At 40.9% G+C, this 26,599-nt stretch overlaps 2 protein-coding genes across 41 annotated transcripts in view; one reads left to right on the forward strand and one right to left on the reverse strand.

Moving 5' to 3' along the window:
* The window catches only part of MAP2 (microtubule associated protein 2), a 334,330-nt gene that overhangs the window by 60,786 nt on the left and 246,945 nt on the right, over positions 1-26,599 (reverse strand). For 12 of the 40 annotated variants that reach the window (XM_083703182.1, XM_083703180.1, XM_083703178.1 and 9 more), the window contains 3 exons: positions 20,559-20,672; positions 16,487-16,564; positions 4,103-4,345 (listed from right to left, as the gene is read on the reverse strand). In XM_083703182.1, coding sequence (XP_083559308.1) covers positions 4,103-4,345; positions 16,487-16,564; positions 20,559-20,672 — 435 coding nt within the window. The remainder of the gene's footprint in view (positions 1-4,102; positions 4,346-16,486; positions 16,565-20,558; positions 20,673-26,599) is intronic. The other 28 variants (XM_083703175.1, XM_083703164.1, XM_083703177.1 and 25 more) reach the window with 14 other exon arrangements.
* LOC310851854 (craniofacial development protein 2-like) lies at positions 559-24,688 on the forward strand (the record flags this gene model as incomplete). The annotated part of the gene is made up of 2 exons (XM_083754484.1): positions 559-575; positions 23,676-24,688. The coding sequence occupies exon 2, from the start codon at positions 23,696-23,698 to the stop codon at positions 24,686-24,688; it is 993 nt and encodes a 330-aa protein (XP_083610610.1). The 5' UTR covers positions 559-575; positions 23,676-23,695.

A 26,599-nucleotide genomic window follows, 5' to 3' on the forward strand; every position in this document is an offset into this window, starting at 1 on the left:
ATCTGATTTCGATGCTGCCCATCTGGTGATGTGTAGAGTCGTCTCTTGTGTTGTTGGAAAAGCGTGTTTGTGATGACCAGCTTGTTCTCTTGACAGAACTCTATTAGCCTTTGCCCTGCTTCGTTTTGATCTCCAAGGCCAAACTTGCCAGTTGTTCCTTTTATCTCTTGACTCCCTACTTTAGCATTCCAATCCCCTATAATGAGAAGAACATCCTTCTTTGGTGTCACTTCTATAAGGTCTTGTAAGTCTTCATAGAATTGGTCAATTTCAGTTTCTTCAGCACAAGTAGTTGGTGCATAAACTTGGATTACTGTGATGTTAAAAGGTCTGCCTTGGATTCGTATCGAGATCATTCTATCATTTTTGAGATTGCATCCCAGTACAGCTTCCGCCACTCTTTTGTTGACTATGAGGGCCACTCCATTTCTTTTATGGGTTTCTTGCCCACAGTAGTAGATATGATGGTCATCCGAACTGAATTCACCCATTCCCGTCCATTTTAGTTCACTGATGCCCAGGATGTCAATATTTATTCTTGCCATCTCATTTTTGATCACCTCCAACTTACCCAGGTTCATGGTTCTTACATTCCAGGTTCCTATGCAATATTTTTCTTTACAGCATTGGACTTTCCTTTCGCTTCCAGGCATATCCGCAACTGAGCGTCCTTTCGGCTTTGGCCCAGCCGCTTCATCAGCTCTGGATCTACTTGTACTTGCCCTCCGCTCTTCCCCAGTAGCATGTTGGACGCCTTCCGACCTGAGGGGCTCATCTTCCAGCGTCATATCTTTTATATGCCTGTTGTCTTTGTCCATGGAGTTTTCTTGGCAGGGATACTGGAGTGGCTTGCCGGTTCCTCCTCCAGGTGGATCACGTTTGGTCAAAACTCTCCACTATGACCTGTTCATCTTGGGTGCCCTGCTCGGCATAGTTCATAGCTTCTCTGAGTTCTTCAAGCCCCTTCGCCACGGCAAGGCAGTGATCCATGAAGGGGCTGTGCCCTATACCACCCCCGAATTTGTGGGGGTGGGGGCACTAGGCACAAAGCCCTCCTGTGGGATTTTGGCACTCCTTGATGCTGTCCCTGATTCGCGCCGCAACGATCTTTAAAAGAAACAATTTGGACGAGATTAATTGCACATGCTTCAAGAAAAAAGGGGAGTAAAGACTGCTGACAGATGAGATCTCTGATAACAAGACAAGAATAAAATATGAGAAGATACGTCAAGATACGGTACGACAAATGACTCAGGGGGGAGGAGGGAAAAAACCTGCCTTCCCTTTTTTCTATGTGATTTAACAAGAATCCCCTCCCCTAATGAGTCAGAAATTAAGGACCTAAGCTGTGGATTTAAGGCTGTGTGGAGATAAACTTTCGATCCAAAGCAATGTTTCAAGATGAAACTGGAAAGCTAAGAGTTTTGGAATGACGCAGTTAAAAATGCCATCGCCATTTTGGGAGGCATTGTTGGAGCTCTTGGGTCTGGGAGGAGAAAGAGAGAAATAGAGTTGTTTACATATCGTGGATCAACTCCTCGGTGGGACTTAAGAGCGACAAATGCCAAAATTTACGATGGAAAGAGTGATGTTATCTACGAAGGAGATATATGGAAACCATCTGGACTTAATGGAGGAACGGGAAATCCACACAGGATTATTATACTTGCTATCGGCTTAAGGAGACTAACAGAAGAGATCGTAAAGGAAAAAGAGAAATTATATGAACAAGATATGATGTGGAAACACCAAGATAAGACTGGATAGAATTATGAACTTTGTTTGGACTGATTGAGACTGATTTGGACATTAACGCAGTAATAAGAAGATGATCTGAATCCCCCTTTGGATCTTGAAGTATGGGTTCCCCCAACAAAATTTAAAAATTTGGCTTTGTAATTTGGAATTTATGCGATGTGATTTAATTTGATATGATTGGCCAGTTAATAAAAAATATTTTTTAAAAAAATCTGTAAATTATGATTCCGGCAAAAGACTACAGTTGTGTAATTTGACCTTAAACTGCTGCTCATTTAACGTCTCTGGTCGATTTTAATGTGAAAGAGAGGATCGTTTCTCTCTACTCAAGTTCTCTAAGTTTGTGTTTAATGCTGTATGCATCTATCAACTCTAGCCTCCATCTCTAAAGTATTTTCTAAATAGATAGATAGATAGCACAGGTAAGAGCTCATCTTACATGAGGGTTACATTTCTGGCTATTGCACATATAAGCAAAATTGCACAAAGCCAGAATGACCCCACACCACAAATGGCCCCATGTCAGCATCCCTACTTGTTTGAAGCCAATGTTGAGTGGGCCTTACACTCTGCCCTCTCCCTATGAAAGATGAGATTTTAACCCTTGTTTTCTGGGTTCTGGGAAAGCCCTGCAAGTCTCCTACAGGATCTTGTGGGAGCCTTCTCATGAACTTTCTGAGCCCAGCAAGCAAGGCAGGTGGGTTAAAAAGCTCTTTCCATGGTGGGAAAACAAGGAGAGGTTGTTTTATCTAGCAATAGACATTATTGTACTGATGGAACAGTACTAATAATATGACATTGAATTCCTTCCTATGTGCCCTGACTTAAGGATTTTTACAGGTGAAATTATACTCATTCCTAAGGCAGAACATTGGGCCAGGGCGGATTACACACTATTTATTTACTTCATCGTAAAAGTTGTCATTTTATTCCTGCCCTCTAGGAACTCTTTTTCAACCAGTTACTGGTCAATTAGAGAATTCATCTTTTTAGTCTATGACTTAAGTTTTAATGGGAGTTATTTGTGAGAGATTTTGACAGAAATAATGTTATATGTACTGTGTATCAGATCACCCATAAAAAGAATCTTCTGTGATTTTTTTAAAAAGTGTGAATAGCAGCTGTTGAGAGGAACTTCGAGTTGAGACCCCCGACTCCAATAGGTGCTATCTGACCTTCAGGGAAACAGCTTGGAAAGGGGTGGGGCTTAATAGGAATTATATCAGAGCGAAGTTCCACTGCTGCAATCCCAATCCAATCCTTCCCCACAGCTCCCATTGCTATTAACACTTCTATATCTAGTCTAGATTGGTACTACAGAACGTAGGCTGACAGCCTCGTCTAAAAGGTCATATAAGCTAAGCTGATTTTTCTTCAGCAACTTTTATTCTTTGTGTTCAATCATTTCACTCTTAATCAAACTTTCCACAAATATTCCATTAAAAGTTAGGCTGAATTCTGGTCCAATTATTTGTGGAAGTGCTTGAGAATATGAGTACACTCTGGATCACAGCCTAATCTGGTTAACAGGGTTAACAGATTTCATTAGGAGGTCAAACTCTGAACTTGTATTTAGTTTTTCCTCAAGTAGAAGAGCTTCATTATGATTTGTTTGACTTAGTAACACAGGATTTCACCCTCAATGTCTAATCTTGCTCTTCATTCTGGTTTCCAAAATATCACGGGAATCCATGCAAATTTTCTTCCCGCACTGGGTTTTCAATTTTCAGCATCAACTTGTAAGAAAGGTAACAAAGATGAAAACAAAAAATTCTGGCAATGGCTAAGGAGGGTCAAGGTGGACTGCAATGAATGGCAAAGATATGACATAAAAAGCAGCAGCCTTGGAGAAATTGAGCCAGAATGTACTGAAGCACAAGCAAAAATACACTGCACACTGCAAACAAAAGAGATCGGTACAATTTAAGCCTCTTTATGTCATAGTCAAGGTTAATCAGCTGGTTTCTTGAAATGAAAAGCAGATGAACCTCTGCATCAAAAACAAAAAGTAAAAAATATATACACAGATCAGCAATGTGACTGGCAAACACATCTGCGATGAAGAGGGAGGGAAGGCTTTGTGATATATCAGCTTGGCTGCATAGCATACTGTGTCATGGTTAGGGGGGAAAGTCAGGAATCAGTTGCAGTGGTGGGAAACCATGTCATCATCACACAGCATTTGCACAGTTGGCTTGCCTGTTATGCACTCCTCAAAGCATAATAACAAGAGCATTAATCATGACGGTATTAAATGGGGGAAAGAGTAAATGGAGCAGAGCGGAGGAAGCTTGAGAACAGCTCAAATGCAGCCAACACATGCAGGTCCCTAAGGAGGACACACCTTCCTCACCCAAGGAAGGCATTTTGGCTTTCAAGGGTTCCTCCTCAACTAGGGTGACATTTTCCCCATTACGTGCCACTTGGTCTTCAGAAATGGAGTCCTGCTGGGCCTCTTTGGAGCCCTCTGCCTGTTGCAAAGGCTCAGCAGGATCACTCATTTTCTCACATTCCTCACCAAGCGGAACAGCAGGTTTGGGTTCATCAGCCACTGGACCTTTAACTGTGTCTTCTTCTTCTTCTTCTTTGACAGAACAGAAGGGGGAAAGGATGGAAAAATGAGGTGACACCAAGACACACACACAAGATGCACACATTAAACTGGTTGCCCATGTACAACATTTTCAGCTCTGCACAGAATTTATACATTTGTGTTACCTTAGCTGTTACCACATTTTTAGTACCATGAAGCAGAGTGAGCTTGCATTAATTTTTTTTTTATTGTTATGGCTGACAATGCCATTTGTAATGCTGAATGTCTTCTTTTTTGTGTTGAAAATTGGTCTGATTCAAACATCATCCGTTCTTGACTGTCAAACCATGGTTTGGTAAACAGCTTCCATGCTCCTTTCCCTCATACTTCTCCCTCCCTTCTCTAGTTAGAGTTAGCAGTGGTTCACTGTTATATCTGAACTGGAATAGTTACAATAACCACTAACCATAATTAGCTTTAGAACCAGAGACAACTTTCTAATCCTGGTCTCAATTTCTAGTTTAGAATCTAACTATGGGTAGTGTTACCTATGGCTATGTCAATTCAGTCTTGATGCTAACCAAGGAAGGAAAAGGAAAGGGGCGTGTGAAGCTGAAAAGAAAGAAAGAGGAGATAAGGCCAGGAGTCTGCAAACCTGCAGAGCACTCCTAATTGCCAAATGGTATGCATAGCCCATGCTTTTGGGGCAAGCCACAGTAATAAAATAAAGCTGAAAATGTTTTATTGTTCCCAAGGTGGAAACGACTGTAGGAAAGAAATTGTTATCTATGATAATGGAGATGTGTGGTGGTGATTGATGGTTTTGAAAAAGACTAATAAATAGTCAAACAAAATACATTGCCCTTTTGATTACTGTAATATGCATTACATTGGGCTGCATCTGAAAGCTCAAGAAAATGTAACTAGTTTGTTTTAAGGCTCAATCTAAGGTTTTGGGTTTGACTTTTAAAGCTCTGTGTAGCCTGGGACTGGGGTGCCTAAAACCACCTTCTTTAGAATGAACCGACTCGTGAACAAAGGTCATCTCCAGAGGCTCCATGTCTGCCCCTCCCCCGGCCATCTAATGGATAATGCCTATTCAGGAAAGGGCCTTCTCAATATTGGTGCCTAGACTACAACTCCTCCCAGTGGCAAACTTGCTTGGCTCCTGTGATAATGATTGCTTTCTTGCTGCTTTGGCATTGGTTTTATTGCTTATGTGGCTATTTTATTGCTGTTTTATGTTTTGATAACTCCTTTTAAACTGCTGTTTAAAATCGCTTTGTGGATCCTGGTGGATGGAAAGGTGAGGTACAAATATTTTAAATTAAATAGAATAAACACATATTCGCCTGGTGCTTAAAAATACTCAAACCATTCTGCCCTTGTGAAGTAACAATACTGTAGCATTGAATAAGCTACAACTCTAGTTATAGTGACCCAGGGGTAAGCCCCATTCAACTCAATACATGAGTAGGTATGAATAGGGTTGCTTTGTAAATCATTGAATCATGCATTCTTATTTGGCACAAGAGGCAGCAATGTGAGAAGTTGTGGCTCTCTATAGAGACAGATCATTGCCACACCTTTAGGGCTCAGTTTAGAGGCTTTGCATGCACTGCTGTGCATTCAACAAGCTTACCTTCAATTCAGCAATATACAGTAAAGCTATTTAAACCTGTACTACAAAGGAATTCAGGAAGAATAAAAGAAGAGATTTTTCATAACCAAAGAAAAGCTTGTATTAGCTCATGAAGTATTTTCTGCCACCCTTTGCATAATGATAAAGGCTCTTTGCAGGATGGACTCTATACTTAAGATTGAGTAGAACCACACGAGATATACAGAATTGTCCTCATTTTGCCAGTTAGAACTTCATTGGAGGCAGAGCTCCATGCTGTGAAAAAGGAACAAGGAACAAAGCCCTTATAGGTGCTGATCAGCATGCTAAGACAAGTACAGAATACAATGCAAAATGACAAAAATGAAGCTTGATAGCCTGCCTTGTTAACATAAATGTGGTTTGAAGAAGCCACTGTCTGCTGCGTTCAGATGTAGTAACAAACCATGATTTCTTCCCCCAAAGCAACAGAATCTCTTCCCTTTGCACATGGAATGGGGAACATGCAAGCCATGGCTTATTTGTTGTTATGTCCAAAGTGGGTGACTATAGAGCACCACAGGTGAACTCTGGAGCCGGGTCTTGCAAAATCTATGTTGGAACATTGCTGTTGGCATCGGTATGTCTTGAGGCAATGGAGTGCACCTCCGGGGGTGTTACCAGCACCAAAATGACCTCCCTGGGGTACAAGCCTGGCAAGTGTGTATGGAGGCCCCAGGCTGTCCAGATAACAAGACACTCAGGTGGGCCTCACTGATGTGGTCCAAAGGAAAGCAGAGCAATATGTTTGGCACCAGCTTGGCTGCAGGAGTTCCTGGAAGGAGGCATACAAGGTACCATCCAACCATCTTAGGGACTCTACTCCAGATTTGTGTAAGATTTACTCCTTAGCCTTGCACTATTAATTTAAATGGAATCTCTCTCCGACTTTTCTTTTAAATTTCAGAAAGTCAAAAGTAATTATAGTTGTCAAAGTCTACTTGATTTTGTCTATTTCTTGATTTTGTCTATTTCTTTAAATGATGTTATTTCTTCAAATAATGTTTGAATATGTAATACAAGTCTGTTTCAGCTAAACAAAATTATATTAACCCACTCCACTAAAGCAAAATCCATAGATCACCCCAGAAATAAATTCAGAAATGTCCCAAAATTTGTCCTGGTCAGTTTCACTTGCCAGGAGAAAAATGCTATGTTTTGAGCCCCACTCCTTGAGACTGGAATCACAGGGTGTGGTGTTTCAACAATCTGTCCCCATCAATAATACACTACTGTATTTGAAAGAACTATGGAGCAGCAAGGAGATTTTAACGTTGCAAGTGCCTAAACTTTTTGAATGGGGCATAGAATGGAATCCAAAGAGCCAGACAAGTAACTCCACGTCTCCACTCCACAATGTACTGCAAAGAAACCTATTTTGGAAAATGAAGAGACTTTCAAAAGCCATTTGTGGTGTGTCATGAAGGTCTGCTGTTCAAAGAAAAAGGGGGGGGGAGCACAGACAAAAACCATGATGGACATGAGGTTGTAGCAAAAACTGCCAAGCCAAGCTTAAAATAGCCTTTCCCTTTGATTCTGGTCTCAGACCTGAAGACCCTGAGAAGGTAGAGGATAAAACTCTGAAACTTTAGGACTAAACCTGATACCTGACAGCCCTGGACTCAAATGATGAAATGAATGTGGCATGGCAGGGTAGAGGAGAGGAGGAAGAGTGGGACCATGCTTTGTTCACCTTCTTCATAGCTTAAAAAGGCCTCTGCACTCTGGGCTGTGGCACTGGGAGGTCCACTAGCTTCAGTCCATTCGGAGCTGAACAAAGGGTGTTCATAGTACTCCTCATCTGAATTGTAGGGCTCATCATCAGGCACAGACACTGAAATGGAAGGGGCAAGGAACTTACGCCTCTCCCCTGTGGCAGTTGGCCCATGCCATGAGCTGCAGCGAAGAGGTCCCACCTCATCCTCAGCTCCTTCATCTACAGACAGACACACAGGAAGAAACTGCACAGAGAACTCGAAGAGACAGAAGGACATAACACAAGACAGAATGGAAACAGGCAGACACGTACTGGACACTGATGCAACATCATGGGATGAAAGGAAACAACCATGCTAAGCTCAATGTCATCTCAAAGGCACAATACACACATTTAATGCATTGGTCAACTTGAATGCATTTATTATGTTTTCTGTGGTGCCTACAGGAAGAGTAGTCCATGTCTTTCCACAATGCAAATGAACCCAATAGTCAAAACAAGCACTTTGTTCCAAACACCTAAGTGATTAAGGATATTCCAGATATAAGTCAAATTTGCCACAGTATGTGTCAGAACCACATTATATAGTAAAAGAAAATGAAACTGGGACAAAACTAGACATTCATCAGCAAGCAAGGCAGAATAAAAGAGGTATCCCCTCCATAAAGCAAGCAAGCAAACAAACAAACAAAAAACCAAATCCAGAAGAATCTTTTTATGATTTGTTGAAATACGGGTTTGAAACCTTTGGGTATCATTTCATCATCCCATCAGTAAGCAAAAATGTTGTCTAATCACCAAAGAATAATGAAGTTAATGTATGCAGCCAGGGCATGTTTGCAATCCAAGGAAACAAACATCACTGCTTGCCCTCTCTTAGGAAACTTCTCCAACCTACCACCTCAGGCCAAAGTATAGTGATAGGAACAATCACATATGTCTGTTCCCAAGTTTGCCCATTTGGGCATGTGAGTTTGGTGAGTATGCGGGCTACAGTGCTTGCAAATGAGGCGCATGTTGGTGATGGGAACAAGATCCTTTCCTTGTTTTACCTTTCTGTGCTCCATCACTTCAGCCACACCTCTCCCCATCCTGGTTCAATTCCAGTTGAGTTTCCATCACTCGTATAGCTCTCTGGTGCAAAGGTTTGACTTCCACCCATTACTTTATATTTGTACAGGCAGACATCTGAACAGCAAATGTAACTGCATCCATCACATCAGGTATGGCCCCTAGGAGTATCTTTTTAAAGAGTTGCTCTTATAATCAGACCCTGCACCTTCCTCTACTGAATGATAACTTTATGTACTGCAGACACATACCATATAGGGGTTCCTACTTATTCCAGACTATTATCCCAGACTATTATAACCCAAGAACTGTCTTAGCCACTGACAAAAAACAGGCAGTATATAAGGAGCCACAAATGAATTCTTTTTCTTTTAAGATAACAAACAAATTCACTTCAACAAAGAGGTTAAGCATCACAATCTCCTCTTACTGAACAAGTAAGTACAAGTAAACTCATTATGTCACGCTTTGCTTTTGGGAAGACTAGAAACAAAGTTAAAGCTTGACTAAGCATCCACAAAGCTTGAAAGTTGGTATCTGGTTGAATGCTGTATTCAGCAGAGGTCCTCTTCAGCTGATCTTCCTTTGTAGCTTACTGTCCAGGATTTGCTCCAACATACAAAAAACCTACAAAAATTATTATTTTCACATTTCAACTTCCTCCACTTATTGCTAACACACAATACAAAAGCAAACCAGAAACAGGTAATTTCTATTTTCAAGTGTAGTTCACGTAATCTAAAGACTTGCATGAGTGCACCCATTTTTCTCAGTACTTTCCCAGGGGCAGGTCTGTGCACTGCCATTAGAGGGACGCGAATGAAGTTCCTTGATACCACAGGTGACTGCTTCAGGAAAGGTGGAACTCAGAAGTTTCACAGGGTACAAGGACTTCACTTTGCTTTATCAACCTTTTTTATTATTCATTGTATAAAGTTATGATTCTATCAGTGCCTTTCACGCTGGAAGCTATGCAGATTTCTTCACTCCCTTATCCACCCCCACAAATGTATTTTCATTCTAAACACAACACAAGTATATAATTTCACTTTAGGGTGTCATTACCTTAACTGGTCAACGGCTTTTACATGGAGCAGTAAAAGCAAATGCTCTTCCATTTGCTCTTTATGTACGTGTCTGTACCAGAATAAAAGGTGGAAAGAGATGCTGCTGCACAGAGAGTTGCTCATCCTCTGCTAGTCTGCACACACAAAGTTATGTGTTTTCACTTCTAAGGGAGTGCCAGCTTTCTCCCCAACTTTTCACACTTTTTAAAATCAGCCTCCCCATCCATGTTTCCTATGCAGAGAATTAGAACTTAACTTCTTTTAAAAGAAGTAAAAGCTGAATTTGCAAAAGGTCTCACTGCAGGGCAAGTATATGGAGAAGCTGTCTGCAAACCAATCTGTGGGCATAACCCCAAAGTCCTGGGTCAATGCCAGCTCCATTGGAATGGTGCTGAAGGTATATGAATTCTTAAACAGATAGCTGAGAAAGGTGCTTTAGTTAAGATGTTCTAGCCCACCCAAAAATGCCTGTGTGGCTTGCCTTTCCTTATAGAGACTTCCAGTACCACTTATGTAGTATGTAGGTTAGCCCAGTCCAAACTACTCTTCCCTCACTGCTTCCAATCCTTTTTGACAGACATCCTGATTCCAAGACTGTTCCCCCCAGGAGGTAGCAAGCAATCCTTCATGTATGAAAGCTTATTCCTACTCCTAGCTGGAGTAATCTACATGGGAGATACAGTTCAATGAATGATGCAAGACCCAATGATGCTTTGCCATGGCCCAGAATGGCATGATTATGACAATCAAATTAAATTGTATGATGCAGCAAAATAGCAACACAATGAAGGGGTCTCGATTTGTGCCTCTCTTTAGTTTGCTTTATAATATTAAATTTTCAAGGTCATATATTGCTACTTAAGACCTCCACCATATGGCATAATTGCTGAAGAATGAAAATGTACTGGAAGTATATTTGAATGTGTTATATTTTAATTGTTATAATCAAATAAATAAATAATCAAATAAATAAATAAATAAATAAATCATACAGCTCTTTTGTCCATTGTAGTAGGTACTCTTTAAAATATATGCTGTAGCAAGACTCTTTGAAATGAATTGGGACTGTTCTGGTACAGCCTAATGATTGAAGCCTAGCTAGCAGAGAAATATTTTTATAGAAAGCATTTTTAAATTCAAGCTGCTGGATATCTGTTGCCAGCAGGGTGGGGCGCAGGGGGCTGGGGGGAGATCAGAATACATTCTAATCAGTGTTAATTCTTTTAGAAAAAAATAGCTCTTATCAATTTGTAAAACACTCACTGGTCTCAAAATCCTTCCTCAAAGACATAAATTATAAATGAAGCTCTTGTATCCTGGGTCCTTTTCCTTCAGCATTTTTATTCTTGCTTTTATACCTAAAGCGGTGCACACTCCAGGCTTGATCTCATGAAGCAGACAAAGAGTAAGCTGTCTGTGCAAGGCAGCACCCAATCCCTTTGCCCAGCTCTGGCTGATTAAATGTATTCCACACTGCTCGGGGGGAAATCCAAACCCTGAAAAAAGAAATCCTGCTACAGTATTCTCAATGCACAAAATAGTTTTAATAAAATCGAATTAGGTTTCTTACCTCCTAGTGCTGTGCAAACAGACCCACTCATTCTTTTATGTAGGTGAAGCAAGTTATCAAAATAGAACAATGAAAGCTGCAGCAGCAGCAAATCCTTCCCTCTTCTGAAACAGATTTGCCTTACAAACCTCTCTCTGTCTCTCTGTCTCTCTGTCTCTCTAATTTGTGTTTGCTGCTTGGTTGGCCACATCTACCTTTGTCATGTCTGCTACACTGTGATTTCCCACCCTGGGATGACTGAAGGAAATCACCCTCCTACTCTGGACTATGCAACCTGCTGACAAAATTACCACCATCAAAATGCTGTGGGGAAAGGAATGGAGTGTTAGCAGTCTCGTTTCCTGTGCTCAATCCAAATTCCACACTAAGCAGAAGCATGTTGCCAAATGCTTCTAAAGATGCAAATCAACAACCCACCTGTGTCTACTTCTCATAAATCCCAACCCAAATTCAATCCATGGCAGAGGTATGGGTATGGTGCATGGGTTAAGTGGGGATACTGTGTGTTCTGGGAGAAATGGCAAATAAGACTACAACAGTTGCACTTCCTTTGTAGCAAAGCTTTTCACAGGCATTCCGTTTGACCTGGGGCCCATGTGTATGCATGTGCACTCGCATGCACAGGGAGTATGAGGCACTAATGGAGAAGGACATGAATAGATGGGTGTGTTTCATCAGTACTGAAAAATGCTCTGTACATGCCTCAATGCTGTATGTATGCAACAATCCCTGACACTGAGGAGAATGGGACTACCTCTGTCACAATGGGCAATGGAGTCCTGAGATGCCTGTGGCTCATGCTCACTGCATGCAGTTTTCAAAGCTATAGACACAGAGTAGTCCCACAATGATATAAATTGGACTAATTTAGTCATCATTAATTTCAATAATACGCTCTGAGTAAAAGTTAGTTGATCATAACCCTAAATATAGATTAATTCACCAAACAAATAAGAAAGCAAGTTGTTTCGAGAAGAAAAAGAAATGAGCTTTGGCTGAACATGTTTGCTGACAACCCTCCGGTCCTTTTCTTCAAAAAATAATAATAAAATAAAATAAAATCACACACAACACATAGATACCTTGCAGCACATTCAAATTATGATTACCCATTAATGGTGAAGCACGCAGCGTCTTGGACTATATGCATGATACTGCCAAAGTTAAACAATCTGAAGTTCCACTTATTTCAATGAAAAAGATTTACAGTACATTCCCACATTCTGTTTATGCTGCCTGGAAAGGCACTGTATCCTTCTGTCTGGTGAGCAGCGTCTTCTGTTTGCAGGGTGCTGAATGGCTGCATGAGCATGTTATCTTGAAATTGTGAGCACAGACTTAGTCCACGCCTGGCTAAGGGTAAGGTACTATTAGTGCTGATGCTGTGGTTGCTGGGAGAAAGACTGTCGTAGCTGCAATGGTACTTAAAAGTAATGTTGTTTTGCTCTCAGTGTTGCGGCTGAAAAAGCAGCGACCACTTGGAAAGCTAGGACTATTCTGCCAGGCTAAAATACCTAGAAAGAGTAATTCCACGCTGAGCGAGCTTAGTGGGACATGCTTCTGCATAAAAACGCTTAAAATTATATTGCATTGTATTTGTTGACTGTCAACAGATTTTCAAAGTTTTGATAATCTGCAAATCTGTAAGTGTGTATGTTTGACTTATTCTTCAGCTTTCTTGGTTTTTTGTGATGTATGTTTTAATGGCCATTGGCTATGAATAATAAAAATCCTACTGATATTTAATTCTTCTATTAAAACAAAAGGGTTTTAAAAGTGATTAACTCTGCTTAGATTGTTATAACCTCTTATTTTGGGAGATTTGAATAAAAATGGTTGACTTGGCTGTTCAGCTGGGGGGAAACAAACTTTTGAAATAATGTTGTTTGTTAACTTGAAAAAGCAAGCTTGAATGATATATTAACATACACTACTCAATAAACATATATGCATCATAGCTTCAGAATCCTGCACAAACATCAGCTTTTTGGTTAATTTTTATAACCATCATTTTCTCTATTATACAGATTTTTATAAAACAGAAATACAGTATGAATTGCTAGCTGTAGCAGTCGGAGCAACATGATCTACTGAATCACAATGACCTGGAGATGTTTCATCTCTTTGAAATACTAACACAGAGAAGAGGTAGCTGGCAGTTAAATTCATTAGAGAGCCTTAACATTCCTGGAGATCAATCAATTTTCATTTTATACAAAACGAAAACCAGCAGAAAAGCGACAGCACTAACATTAATGACTACCACATAAAGCCAATTTTATGCTGGTATCTTAGACTGTAATCAGCAGGTCTGGTGGGTTACCAAAAATGTTAAAAGGGTGCTTCTGAGACAGAAAGGTACCCAAACAAACCCTTCAATGTGGGATGTTCTACTTTCTCAAAGTGAGCACTTTAGATAACATGGGTACATCACATCACAAGCTCTAAATTGCACCAGTGCAAGCAATGTACAGGTCAACGTAAAATGCTCACTCAGGGGCTCATCCACACTTACCACACTTTCTTTCTTTCTTTCTTTCTTTCTTTCTTTCTTTCTTTCTTTCCCCCAGCTCTTTACCCGCAAAAACCTGCTCTCCGGTGCTGAACTGGAGTAAATGGCAATCTGCAGAAAACCTTAATTGCCATTTGCTCCAATTCAATGTTAAACACCAGGTGCTCCTGGGGAAAGCAGTGGGGCGAATGAAGAAGAAGAAGAAGAAGAAGAAGAATAAATTGCTCTGACATGGAGCTTTCAAAAGTGGACCTGTGTCTAGAAAGTGCAGGGCAAAAAGTAAGTGTGGATGAGCCTAGTGCACACAGGAGTACAGTAGTAGGTAATGGTTTAGTCCTTAATTTTCACATTGATGTCTGACAAGCAAGTACAGCTGGTGGATCAGCATGCTATTTCCAGTTTTGCACTTCTTTAATCAATTCTCAAAACATAAAACTGGCTCCCACATCGCACAGTACCAGGAGCGGGATGAAAGATGATTTTGTGATGAGTTAAAGCAATCTCAAACCACTAACATAGCAGAGATTTGACTCCTTTCAGTGGCATTAACTGAATAACAAGGTTGCATATTACAATTAGTACTTTCATTAAGAAGAAGGGTAAGGGCTCATATACACACAGTACAGCACTTCTGGGTCCGTAGCCCTTCAAGTGCACAGTCAAGTGACTTAACACTCTGCATCATGCTAAAAGCTCCTTTCCTGTGGAAAGTCTGCCTGCAAAGCAGAAGTTTAATTACTCTCCTTAAGTAACATTTCACATACAGGGAAGTTTCAGTTTATGGCTATATGTATGTTTAAGATTATAGGTACGTATACACTTATGAACCCAAACATGCATGCGGAAACATGAGCATTCAAATATACATAGTTTCTTCCCTTCCACAAGGAAGTAGCATAGCCCTGGGAGGAATATATCATGTGTTTTTTCTGCACATGAAGCTCAGCTCTAACTTTTCATACTCTCTAACATCCATTAGAAGCAGAGACTGTGACTACAAAGTTTCCCCAAAGTGTCACCTTAATAACATAATGAAGTGGTGGGTAACAGATGTGCAATATAAAATCAAGTCTCCAGTTACAGCCTATTGGCTGAAATAGCCTTTGTTAAACATGTGACTAAGAGGCCTCTTGATTTAAGCACATGTTCAAATTTCTTTGTCAACAGAGGTTTGCAGAGCTCTGTAGATGGGGGCTGCTGAAGTTAGGGGGTTCTACAATACAGGCCTGGGGTGGGGAACCTGTGGCCTCCCAGCTGTTGCAGGACTCCAACATCCATCAGTGCTAGGCACTGGAGCAAATGGCCAGGAATGAGAGGACCTGCATTTCAACATTTAGAGGATCAACATTCCCCCCCTTCCTGGCACAGGTACATCAAATTTATTCCAATATTAAATCTCACCAAATTAAAAAGAGCTTAGCACTTGGACACAAATTCATGGACCCACAAAGGTATTCACAAGAATAATGATGGTTTGCAGTAAAATCTGAAAAAATGCTGACCCCAGGAGTCTAGTTCCGCCCCCCCCACCCCAAACAAATCTCAATTTTAAAAATAGTAAGAATATTACTCATTTTATTACCAGGGAGAACTTGCCATTTCCCCCCAACCCCATGGCATGCTCCTGTGCTTTTAAAAGTTTCAGGTAAAGCATATATTCACTGGCTATGTAAAAATACAGAAAGAGAAAGAAGATATTGAACATCACGGTAGCATTTAATAACCTCAGAACAGAATTGCACTTAATTCACATTTATCTTACGATTTTTTTTACATTTATGCTGTTATGTTTTACATTATCTGTCATGTCTAAATTTAAAAGAAAACAGATATAAAGCAAGCAGGAAGAAAGATGGAAAGAAATTAATTCAAGAAACGAACCTTTTCCCAGCATGGAGATAAAGCGCTGGAAAAAGCTTTATTGTGTTTTGTCTTGAGGGCTGCCAGAATACATTGACATTCCTACTGCTAGGAGATGCCCTTTGCATCCTCTATAGTTGGGTATACTGGGTAGTAAGTATGTTTCCCTAGTCCAGAACTTGAGAGATTGCTGTAACCATTTTTCCAAGTTCAGCTTTTCTCTTTGCAGGTAGTCAGTGATAAGAGAAATTGTACCAAGTGGAATTATCCTCTATCTGCAAGCCTTAAAAGCAGGGCTGTGGAACCAATGGGCTTCTTGATATTCTTGGACTCCAACTCCTATCAGCATGAGTCTGCCTGACCAATATTGGCCAGGGGTGTTGGCAGTTGTAATCCAACAATATCTAGAAGGCCACAATTTTTCCTGCCCTTTCTTCAAGGTATCAGAATCTTTTCAAAGCCATTTGGAATATCTATTCAATGGCGCAACAAAACTTGTATTCATGTTAATATACACTCCCAAATATCACCATAAGCATATATAGATACGTACATAACAATGTACATATCGGTACTGCTTGTGCTTTACAACAATGTGGAACTGCTAACTTGCTATTAGGGAAAATGCTCGCTGCCCTTTAAATTAATGCTGACAGGTCATCCTCCTACCTCTCTCATTAGGATTCCTGGGTTTCTCTCCTTAGAGATGGGCTCTGCAACGCCCAAGGGAATTCTTACCTTCTTCCAATGTTCCAGTCTGCTCTGAAGCTGGTGATGGGGGCGGAGAAGGAGGCAGGTTAGCTGTTTCTTCAACTGCTAAAGATTGAACAGTAAAAAAGAGACACAACGGTTAACTGCTTTGAGACCAGGTTATGTCAACTGGACAATCTATGCCAATGTTTCCTAACCTGGTAGCCCTGCCAGATGTTGTTGGACTCTCATCAGTCCAAGCCAGCAAAACACTGGTTGGGGGGTGATGGGAGTTTTGGTCCAAAGCATCTGGAAAATACCGGGTTGGGGAAGGCTGATCTGCATTACAGTTACCTGGCAGCATATTATAACATTTCAATTGAGTTTGATCTAAGACTTGCATTGTCTTATACCAACAATAGTAACCACTCGATTCAGATGATGCAGCATTATGCAGATAATTCTATTGAAATAGCTTATTGTTTTTGTTTCTTTAGTATGTTATACATAAATACTAGAGTGTTTTTTGTTTACACCAAAGCCGTTTGAATGATTGACCTGATAATTCTTACATGCCTTGAAGAAAAGCACATTCACAAGCCAAAAGCAGGAGGGGAAGAGTTTTTAAAACATCATTCAGGGGAGAAAGAACATCACACAGAGGAACAAGACCCATGGAACATTTCCTAAACCTTCCTCTTAAAAGCCTGAGCATTTTTCTGCCAAGGTTAAGCATTAAAGCCCATTTGTTTCAGTGGGAAAAATCAGTATATTCTTAAGTCATTTTCATTGATCTCAGCAGGGCTTAAATATGATTCAGTTTGGAAGAGTTGTGCCTATGCTTCTGAGTCGCTATACCTGATTACAGAAAATGGTTTTGTAACAGTGCATGCCTATTAGCAATTTCTTCAACATATCTGGGATGTCATGTAGATAAGTTAAGTCTTTATTAACAGTGTAAAAGTCAAAATCATTCTATTACAAAAGATGGTGGTGGTGGTGATACATTATACAAGTACATACACCAATGAATGTTCACATTCAAGCACAGAATGCATACTGTAGGGAAAGCATTATTTGCTTATTTTGGTGTGTGCATGCAATGGCAGCTTTTACTATGAGGGCTCAGATATTTTTCAATGCAGTTCAGCAAGAACTTAAAACATGTGCCAAAGTTCCATTTGCTTGTTTGAACCAAACAATAGGTTGAATCTAATGGTGGCTTTGTGCTTAGAAGAACCTCCACCTGCACAAGGCAAAGCACCCAATTTTCACTGGTTACCCCAACCTACCACAGTCTTCTGTGCCATATCCAATACTGCCCTGGGGGGAAAGAACATCCCCCAAGTACAGCTTTTTGAGTTTTGCATTAGGTAGAACTTGGAATCGGAGAAAAGTGTTTGAGTGAGTGCTTCTTGCAAGTGCAAAGTTACCATAAGATACAATCTGTTGTTTGTGCTAGCTATATAACCTTGTTCTGTATTCAACTGATAATTCAGGAAGCAGTCCTAGCTCATAACCAGGATGAGTGGAGTCATTGCTCTTTCCAAAGCCCTGCTGCTCATGCTGACCAGAGTAGAGGATGGGGGCAGTATTTTTCTCCACAATGGCACAAGAGCGAAGCCTGGATCAGGCTCCTCTCTGGCAGCTAAACTCACTTGACACCCAGTGGATCTTTCATTGGTCTTGTTCGGCCCTGTTTCGGGGCGTTTTTCCTGAGGTAGCCTGTCAACAGCTCATGCTTGCAGCAGCTGAAATAGGCTGCTCCACATCAGCGGAGCCCCTTGCCACACAGCCTAGTGGAGCAGGACTACATCTTAGCTCTCCCCAGCAGCACAGGTCAGGAAACAGGATTGTTCTGTATGTAACCTTTTTATTCTGCCCTACAGAGAACTCTCTGCACTTTGAAAACTTGATGGCCTTCTGTCATCAGAAATGACCCTCATGCATTTTGCACCCTTTAATAAAATTGTGGGCAAAACATGTGGCTGAGCAAGAGGGAAAGACTTTTTGTAAAAGCATAGATTGACATAAAAAGGTTGGGTTGCTTTAAATGCTGGGGAAGGGAGGAGTACTCTGAATACAAACATCAGAATTTGAAACACAAATCTCAAGCATTAAGCAAAGATCAGGAAAATTGGATCAGGGAATGTTTCCATCTTCCCTCAAATGTTGCATGATACAGGGGCTACTTCCACATGGGTAGCTCCTGTCACTGCTCTACCACTGTAAGCTACAAGAATTACAATGGATTTCCCACATGATCAGGAGTATTGCTCTACCTACTTATCTATCTATCTATCTATCTATCTATCTATCTATCTATCTATCTATCATCTATCTATCTATCTATCTATCTATCTATCTATCTATCATCTATCATCATCTATCATCATCTATCTATCAATCATCGATCTATCATCTATCATCTATCTATCTATCATCTATCTATCATGTATATCTATCTATCTATCTATATCTATCTATCTATCTATCTATCTATCTATCTATCTATCTATATCTATCTATCTATCTATCTATCTATCTATCTATCTATCTATCTATCTCTATCTATCTATCTATCTATCTATCTATCTATCTATCTATCTATCTATCTACCATCTATCTATATCTATATCATCTATCTATCTATCTATCTATCATCTATCTATCTATCTATCTATCTATCTATCTATCTATCTATCTATATCTATCTATCTATCTATCTATCTATCTATCTATCTATCTATCATCTATCTATCTATCTATCTATCTATCTATCTATCTATATCTATCTATCTATCTATCTATCATCTATCTATCTCTATATCTATATCTATCTATATCTATCTATCTATCTATCTATCTATCATCTATCTATCTATCTATCATCTATCTATCTATCTATCTATCTATCTATCTATCTATCTATCTATATCTATCTATCTATCTATCTATCTATCTATCTATCTATCTATATCTATCTATCATCTATCATCTTCTATCTATCTATCTCTAGCAATCTATCTATCTATCTATCTATCTATCTATTTATCATCTATCAAGGTAAAAGAGTAAAGGAGCCCTGGATGGTTAAGTCCAGTCAAAGGAGACTATGGGGTGCAGCGCTCATCTCGCTTTGAGGCTGAGGGAGCCTGCCTTTGTACATAGACAGCTTTTCTGGGTCATGTGGCCAGCATGACTAAACCACTTCGGGCGCAACGGGACACTGTAATGGAAGCCAGAGCACACGGAAATGCTGTTTACCTTCCCACCCTCTTTTCCATGATGTTTGTTTCCTTCCCTGTGCTGCACCCTGTCTTCTATCTCTTAAACCTTAACAAAACTACTATAATCTTTAATACATTCTGTTGGTAATTTATTATGGTGCTCTAGCACTTCTTTCTCTGGCGATCACTCGTAGCCGAGTACTATAACACTATACTACAATACTATAACACTACTACACTAAACTATAACACTATACTACAATAATGCTTTCTGATATGCTATTGCTTTTCCATTTTTTCAAATATACATATATATAGGTGGAAAAGTGCTTTAGCAAAATTTAAAAGATTGATTTAAAAAAACAAAAATGGGGTAATAAGGTGGCACCCAGCACAAATGGTATAAAGAAAGTGTGTTGACTTCCTCAATGGGGAACAACTCATCCTTTTGAAAAGACAGAAGAAAAATACTGAAGACTTCTACACCTGTAGAAAGTGTGCTACTCTTCTATTCTGCAAAAAAATGGACTTTCTGCAATCTGAGAAAAGATGGAAGAGCCACAAAGAAAATACAGGATGAGAATGCTTGGACACCAACATCATTACTTAGAGAAAGTAAGCGTATGAGGCACTGCAGTTTCCAAACTAAAAGCCTAGTGTGGAAGCGCCTGGAATTGGCAAAGCTTGTGACTTTCAAGCAATAAGCAGAATTGCAGCAAGTGATCATGTGGAGAGAAGGCCTGCTCTTGAATAATGTGAATATGTCAGCATCTTAGCTCTTAAATTCTTAAAATAAATGAACGAGTAAATAAGAAAAAATCTAGGCCACAGCTGCAGTGCAAAAGCTTGATATTTGTAACACAAAATACAGCTGAGATTGCTTGCTTTACCTAAAGGTAATGGTGCAGGCTGATCTTTGTGCTGGGCTTCTTGTTCCTGTTCACCTTTCAGGACTGCCACAGCTTCAGCTGTTACTACTTGGACTATCCTTGCAGATACTTCTTCTGGGACAGTAGTAAGACAAACAAAAGCACATTAATGTAAGTGATATAGGGAAATATATATGTGCTTAAAAGGCACCCTGCATGAACAGTGATTACAGACTAAGATGGTACTTCTGAAATTACAGTCTCTACAGTCACCCTATTGCGTTCAATGTGTTTTGATCTACAACAGGTTTAGGATCCCTGCTTTCTTCTAAAATATTTTTCAGTAGATTGCTTAGACACATAATTTAGAAGGCTGGATTCTCACATGAACATCATAACCAACAGTTGCAACCCCCAAGGGTGGAATGGCCATTATCCTAAGTTAGATAGAATAATAACCCAGCTACACAGGGCATCTACTACGAGCTGAAGGCTCTTCTGCATAGCAAGAGTACACCTTCTATTTCTATTCAAAACAGCTATGTAACAGAAGAACATTGTTCCTACTCCTAGCAGAACATCTGAGTTATCACTTCTTGGAGAGAGAAAAACATTCTGGATGGAATACGGGTGAGTCAACTTGGGATGGGTCAAGAGCCAGTTCAGAGGCTTTTAGTGGGTCTAGGGAGCATATTGTTGTCTTTTGGCAGGTTTTGGGGTGAGGTCTCCAACTGATTTTTTAAAAAAGGCGTTGCAATTGGCAATCTTGTCCTCCAGTTGCCCATTACATGGATAGATGGCTTTTTACAAAGGACTCCACCCCAAAATCCACCCAAAACTACATGGTGCCATCCTCATTCCAGAGGCCTTTGCCCCCAAGACCCAAGAAGAAACCAGAATATCTGAGTTCCAGGATTGACAGCCCTATATGTGGGGGCAAAGTTCAGTGTGAAAACCACTTCATCAGCTAAAGCAATTAGTGTGGAGGAGGAAATATCAGGGAGGGAAAACACTTTTCCTACATGGTTTCCTAGCTAAAGACCCAAAAAGCACATACACACACAAGTTGGCCAGGCAGTTTGTTCCTGATTGTTTAAAATGTTCAAAGATTGAGGTGGCAGGACCATTGAAAGCTAGTCCATTGACCAAGCAACACCATCTCTATATTTGAATCCCCACACACTTGATGAACATCAGGTATAAAGGCAGTGCCATTTTTTTCATCAGTGTGTGGGGATTTGTGAAGGTCCAGTGAGAAAAATCTTAGGTTCTGAAGAAGCCTAAATTCATCAGCAACCAAGCCTTACAGTAACATCCAGTTCCTAGCCTCGCTTTCAACCGTCTCATTCCTTCCTTCCACTTCCCACTCTGTCGCCCGTTCAGCTGCACCTGACCTGAGGTCTGCAGGAAGGACAAGAAGCCTGAAACCATTTCCAATTGCTGGGTCATAGTTGGGGCTGGTTTTCTGGGTTACCACCTAGCAAGTAGATAAGACCTATTTCTCATTTGCAGTCCCCTTCTCCAGAGCAAGATGTCCTAAGCAGCCCACAAGACCAAGGCAGGTGGAGAGGTAAGCTACAGGAATACACTTCCTTTATCTTCTCAATGACTAGAGTCATTGAGTTAGGATTTCATTCCTTATAAGTCTCCCCTACTGCATATCTTAAAATCAACCACGATCCTCAGTAATTCTACTAAAACTAACATCTCTAGAGACACCTGAACATGTTTTACACTGTTTAAACCATCCCCTCTGTTTTCTCCTTTGCTGCTGTTCTCTGCCACTTAGAAAATGGTATCGAAGGAGAAATATGCCAAAACTTTGCTTTCAAAATACATTCCCAATATACAAAAAGTTCAATAAAAGATGTCAAATTGAACCACACAGTGCTATAAAATCACAGCATGCAAGTTTTTATGAGCAATGGGAGGGTCTGCAATAAAGTTTAGAGCCACATTCTGCTTGGACAAATGGAAACACCTGAGAAAGTGCTTTTGCACAAGAGTATGTCTGTCTCGGGATGTGGGTGGTGCTGTGGGTTAAACCACAGAGCCTAGGACTTGCTGATCAGAAGGTTGGTCGGTTCGAATCCCCACGACGGGGTGAGCTCCCATTGCTCGGTCCCTGCTCCTGCCAACCTAGCAGTTCAAAAGCACGTCAAAGTGCAAGTAGATAAATATGTACCACTTCAGCGGGAAGGTAAACGGCGTTTCCGTGTGCTGCTCTGGTCCGCCAGAAGTGGCTTAGTCATGCTGGCCACATGACCCGGAAGCTGTACGCCGGTTCCCTCAGCCAATAAAGCAAGATGAGCACCGCAACCCCAGAGTCGGCCACGACTGGACCTAATGGTCAGGGGTTCCTTTACCTTTACCTATGTCTGTCTCACTAAATACCCACCCAGCTGCTCCACAAAACCCCCTCCCCAAAATGTTAGGCAACACTGGGGTGGGAAGGCTACAGCTGCTGACATTATCAGTGACATCCCTGTCTGTGAGCAAAATTTCTGCTTCCACATGCTGAGGTTGGATCAAAGCCAATAAAAATAGATGTCACTGATATGCTTAATGCTATGGTGGTCACCATCAGTATCATCATATTAAAATAGCTGATTAAGATCGAAGTACATGTTGTGGAACAGAATATAAAAATTGCATTATCACTTGTCTTAACTGCTGGATTGGCAGTAGGAAGTGTATATTCACCTTAGTTCCTGGCATTTAACATGTACCATTGTTTTATCTCCCCTTCATGGATCACTGCCTTGCCGTGGCGAAGGGGCTTGAAGATCTCAGAGAAGCTATGAACTATGCCGAGCAGGGCACCCAAGATGAACAGGTCATAGTGGAGAGTTTTGACCATACGTGATCCACCTGGAGGAGGAACCGGCAAGCCACTCCAGTATCCCTGCCAAGAAAACTCCATGGACAAAGACAACAGGCATATAAAAGATATGACGCTGGAAGATGCGCCCCTCAGGTCGGAAGGCGTCCAACATGCTACTGGGGAAGAGCGGAGGGCAAGTACAAGTAGATCTAGAGCTGATGAAGCGGCTGGGCCAAAGCCGAAAGGACGCTCAGTTGTGGATATGCCTGGAAGCGAAAGGAAAGTCCAATGCTGTAAAGAAAAATATTGCATAGGAACCTGGAATGTAAGAACCATGAACCTGGGTAAGTTGGAGGTGGTCAAAAATGAGATGGCAAGAATAAATATTGACATCCTGGGCATCAGTGAACTAAAATGGACGGGAATGGGTGAATTCAGTTCGGATGACCATCATATCTACTACTGTGGGCAAGAAACCCGTAAAAGAAATGGAGTGGCCCTCATAGTCAACAAAAGAGTGGCGAAAGCTGTACTGGGATGCAATCTCAAAAATGATAGAATGATCTCGATACACATCCAAGGCAGACCTTTTAACATCACAGTAATCCAAGTTTATGCACCAACTACTGGTGCTGAAGAAACTGAAATTGACCAATTCTATGAAGACTTACAAGACCTTATAGAAGTGACACCAAAGAAGGATGTTCTTCTCATTATAGGGGATTGGAATGCTAAAGTAGGGAGTCAAGAGATAAAAGGAATAACTGGCAAGTTTGGCCTTGGAGATCAAAACGAAGCAGGGCAAAGGCTAATAGAGTTCTGTCAAGAGAACAAGCTGGTCATCACAAACACGCTTTTCCAACAACACAAGAGACGACTCTACACATGGACATCACCAGATGGGCAGCATCGAAATCAGATTGATTATATTCTCTGCAGCCAAAGATGGAGAAGCTCTATACAGTCAGCAAAAACAAGACCTGGAGCTGACTGTGGCTCAGATCATCAGCTTCTTATAGCAAAATTCAAGCTTAAACTGAAGAAAGTAGGAAAAACCACTGGGCTGGTAAGATACAATCTAAGTCAAATCCCTTATGAATACACAGTGGAAGTGAGGAACAGGTTTAAGGATTTAGATTTGGTGGACAGAATGCCTGAAGAACTATGGATGGAGGCTCGTAACATTATACAGGAGGCAGCAACGAAAACCATCCCAATGAAAAGGAAATGCAAGAAAGCAAAGTGGCTGTCCAATGAGGCCTTACAAATAGCGGGGGAGAGAAGGCAAGCAAAATGCGAGGGAGATGGTGAAAGATACAGGAATTGAATGCAGATTTCCAAAGAATAGCAAGGAGAGACAAGAAGACCTTCTTAAACGAGCAATGCAAAGAAATAGAGGAAAGCAATAGAATGGGAAGAACCAGAGATCTGTGCAAGAAAATTGGAGATATGAAAGGAACATTTCGTGCAAAGATTTCCATAATAAAGGACAAAAGTGGAAAGGACCTAACAGAAGCAGAAGACATCAAGAAGAGGTGGCAAGAATACACAGAGGAATTATACCAGAAAGAAATGGATGTCTCGTATACCCCAGGTAGTGTGGTTGCTGACCTTGAGCCAGACATCTTGGAAAGTGAAGTCAAATGGGCCTTAGAAAGCAGTGCAAATAACAAGGCCAGTGGAAGTGATGGTATTCCAGCTGAACTATTTAAAATTTTAAAAGATGATGCTGTTAAGGTGCTACACTCAATATGCCAGCAAGTTTGGAAAACTCAGCAGTGGCCAGAGGATTGGAGAAGATCAGTCTACATCCCAATCCCAAAGAAGGGCAGTGCCAAAGAATGCTCCAACTACCGCACAATTGCACTCATTTCACACGCTAGCAAGGTTATGCTTAAAATTCTACAAGGAAGGCTCAAGCAGTATGTGGACCGAGAACTCCCAGAAGTGCAAGCTGGATTTAGAAGAGGCAGAGGAACCAGAGACCAAATTGCAAACATGCGCTGGATTATGGAGAAAGCTAGAGAGTTCCAGAAAGACATCTACTTCTGCTTCATTGACTATGCAAAAGCCTTTGACTGTGTCGACCACGGCAAACTATGGCAAGTTCTTAAAGAAATGGGAGTGCCAGATCACCTCATCTGTCTCCTGAGAAATCTCTATGTGGGACAAGAAGCTACAGTTAGAACTGGATATGGAACAACTGATTGGTTCAAAATTGGGAAAGGAGTACGACAAGGCTGTATTTTGTCTCCCTGCTTATTTAACTTATATGCAGAATTCATCATGCGAAAGGCTGGGCTGGATGAATCCCTAGCCGGAATTAAGATTGCCGGAAGAAATATCAACAACCTCAGATATGCAGATGACACAACCTTGATGGCAGAAAGTGAGGAGGAATTAAAGAACCTTTTAATGAGGGTGAAAGAGGAGAGCGCAAAATATGGTCTGAAGCTCAACATAAAAAAAAACGAAGATCATGGCCACTGGTCCCATCACCTCCTGGCAAATAGAAGGGGAAGCAATGGACCATAAAGAAGGCTGATCGCCGAAGAATTGATGCTTTTGAATTATGGTGCTGGAGGAGACTCTTGAGAGTCCCATGGACTGCAAGAAGATCAAACCTCTCCATACTGAAGGAAATCAACCCTGAGTGCTCACTGGAAGGACAGATTGTGAAGCTGAGGCTCCAGTACTTTGGCCACCTCATGAGAAGAGAAGACTCCCTGGAGAAGACCCTGATGTTGGGAAAGATGGAGGGCACAAGGAGAAGGGGACGGCAGAGGACAAGATGGTTGGATAGTGTTTTCGAGGTTACCAGCATGAGTTTGACCAAACTGTGGGAGGCAGTGGAGGACAAAGGTGCCTGGCGTTCTCTGGTCCATGGGGTCACGAAGAGTCGGACACGACTAAACGACTAAACAACAACATTGTTTTATCTCGCAACTGGCAATAATTTACTATTGTATTGAATTATTTGTAGGGGGACAGTTGATAGCAATAGAATTTTATTGACTTCAGTCAGCAGAGACAAAAGTGTCAGATCAACAGTGTGCCCAGAATCTGCCAAGCAGAGATCTGTACAGCTGCCAAGTCACTCTATAGTAGTTCCAAACTGCTGTTAATAATTCACGAATATGTTTGCAAAAATACTGAGTGGGTGAAAAAGAGACAATATCTAGCAGAATGACTCATCGGTCAGAGATGTCTGGTGGGAGCTTAGGCTGAAGGGCAGTGT

Source organism: Podarcis gaigeae, assembly GCF_964106915.1.
Source record: "Podarcis gaigeae genome assembly, chromosome: 1".
Taxonomy (NCBI): domain Eukaryota; kingdom Metazoa; phylum Chordata; class Lepidosauria; order Squamata; family Lacertidae; genus Podarcis; species Podarcis gaigeae.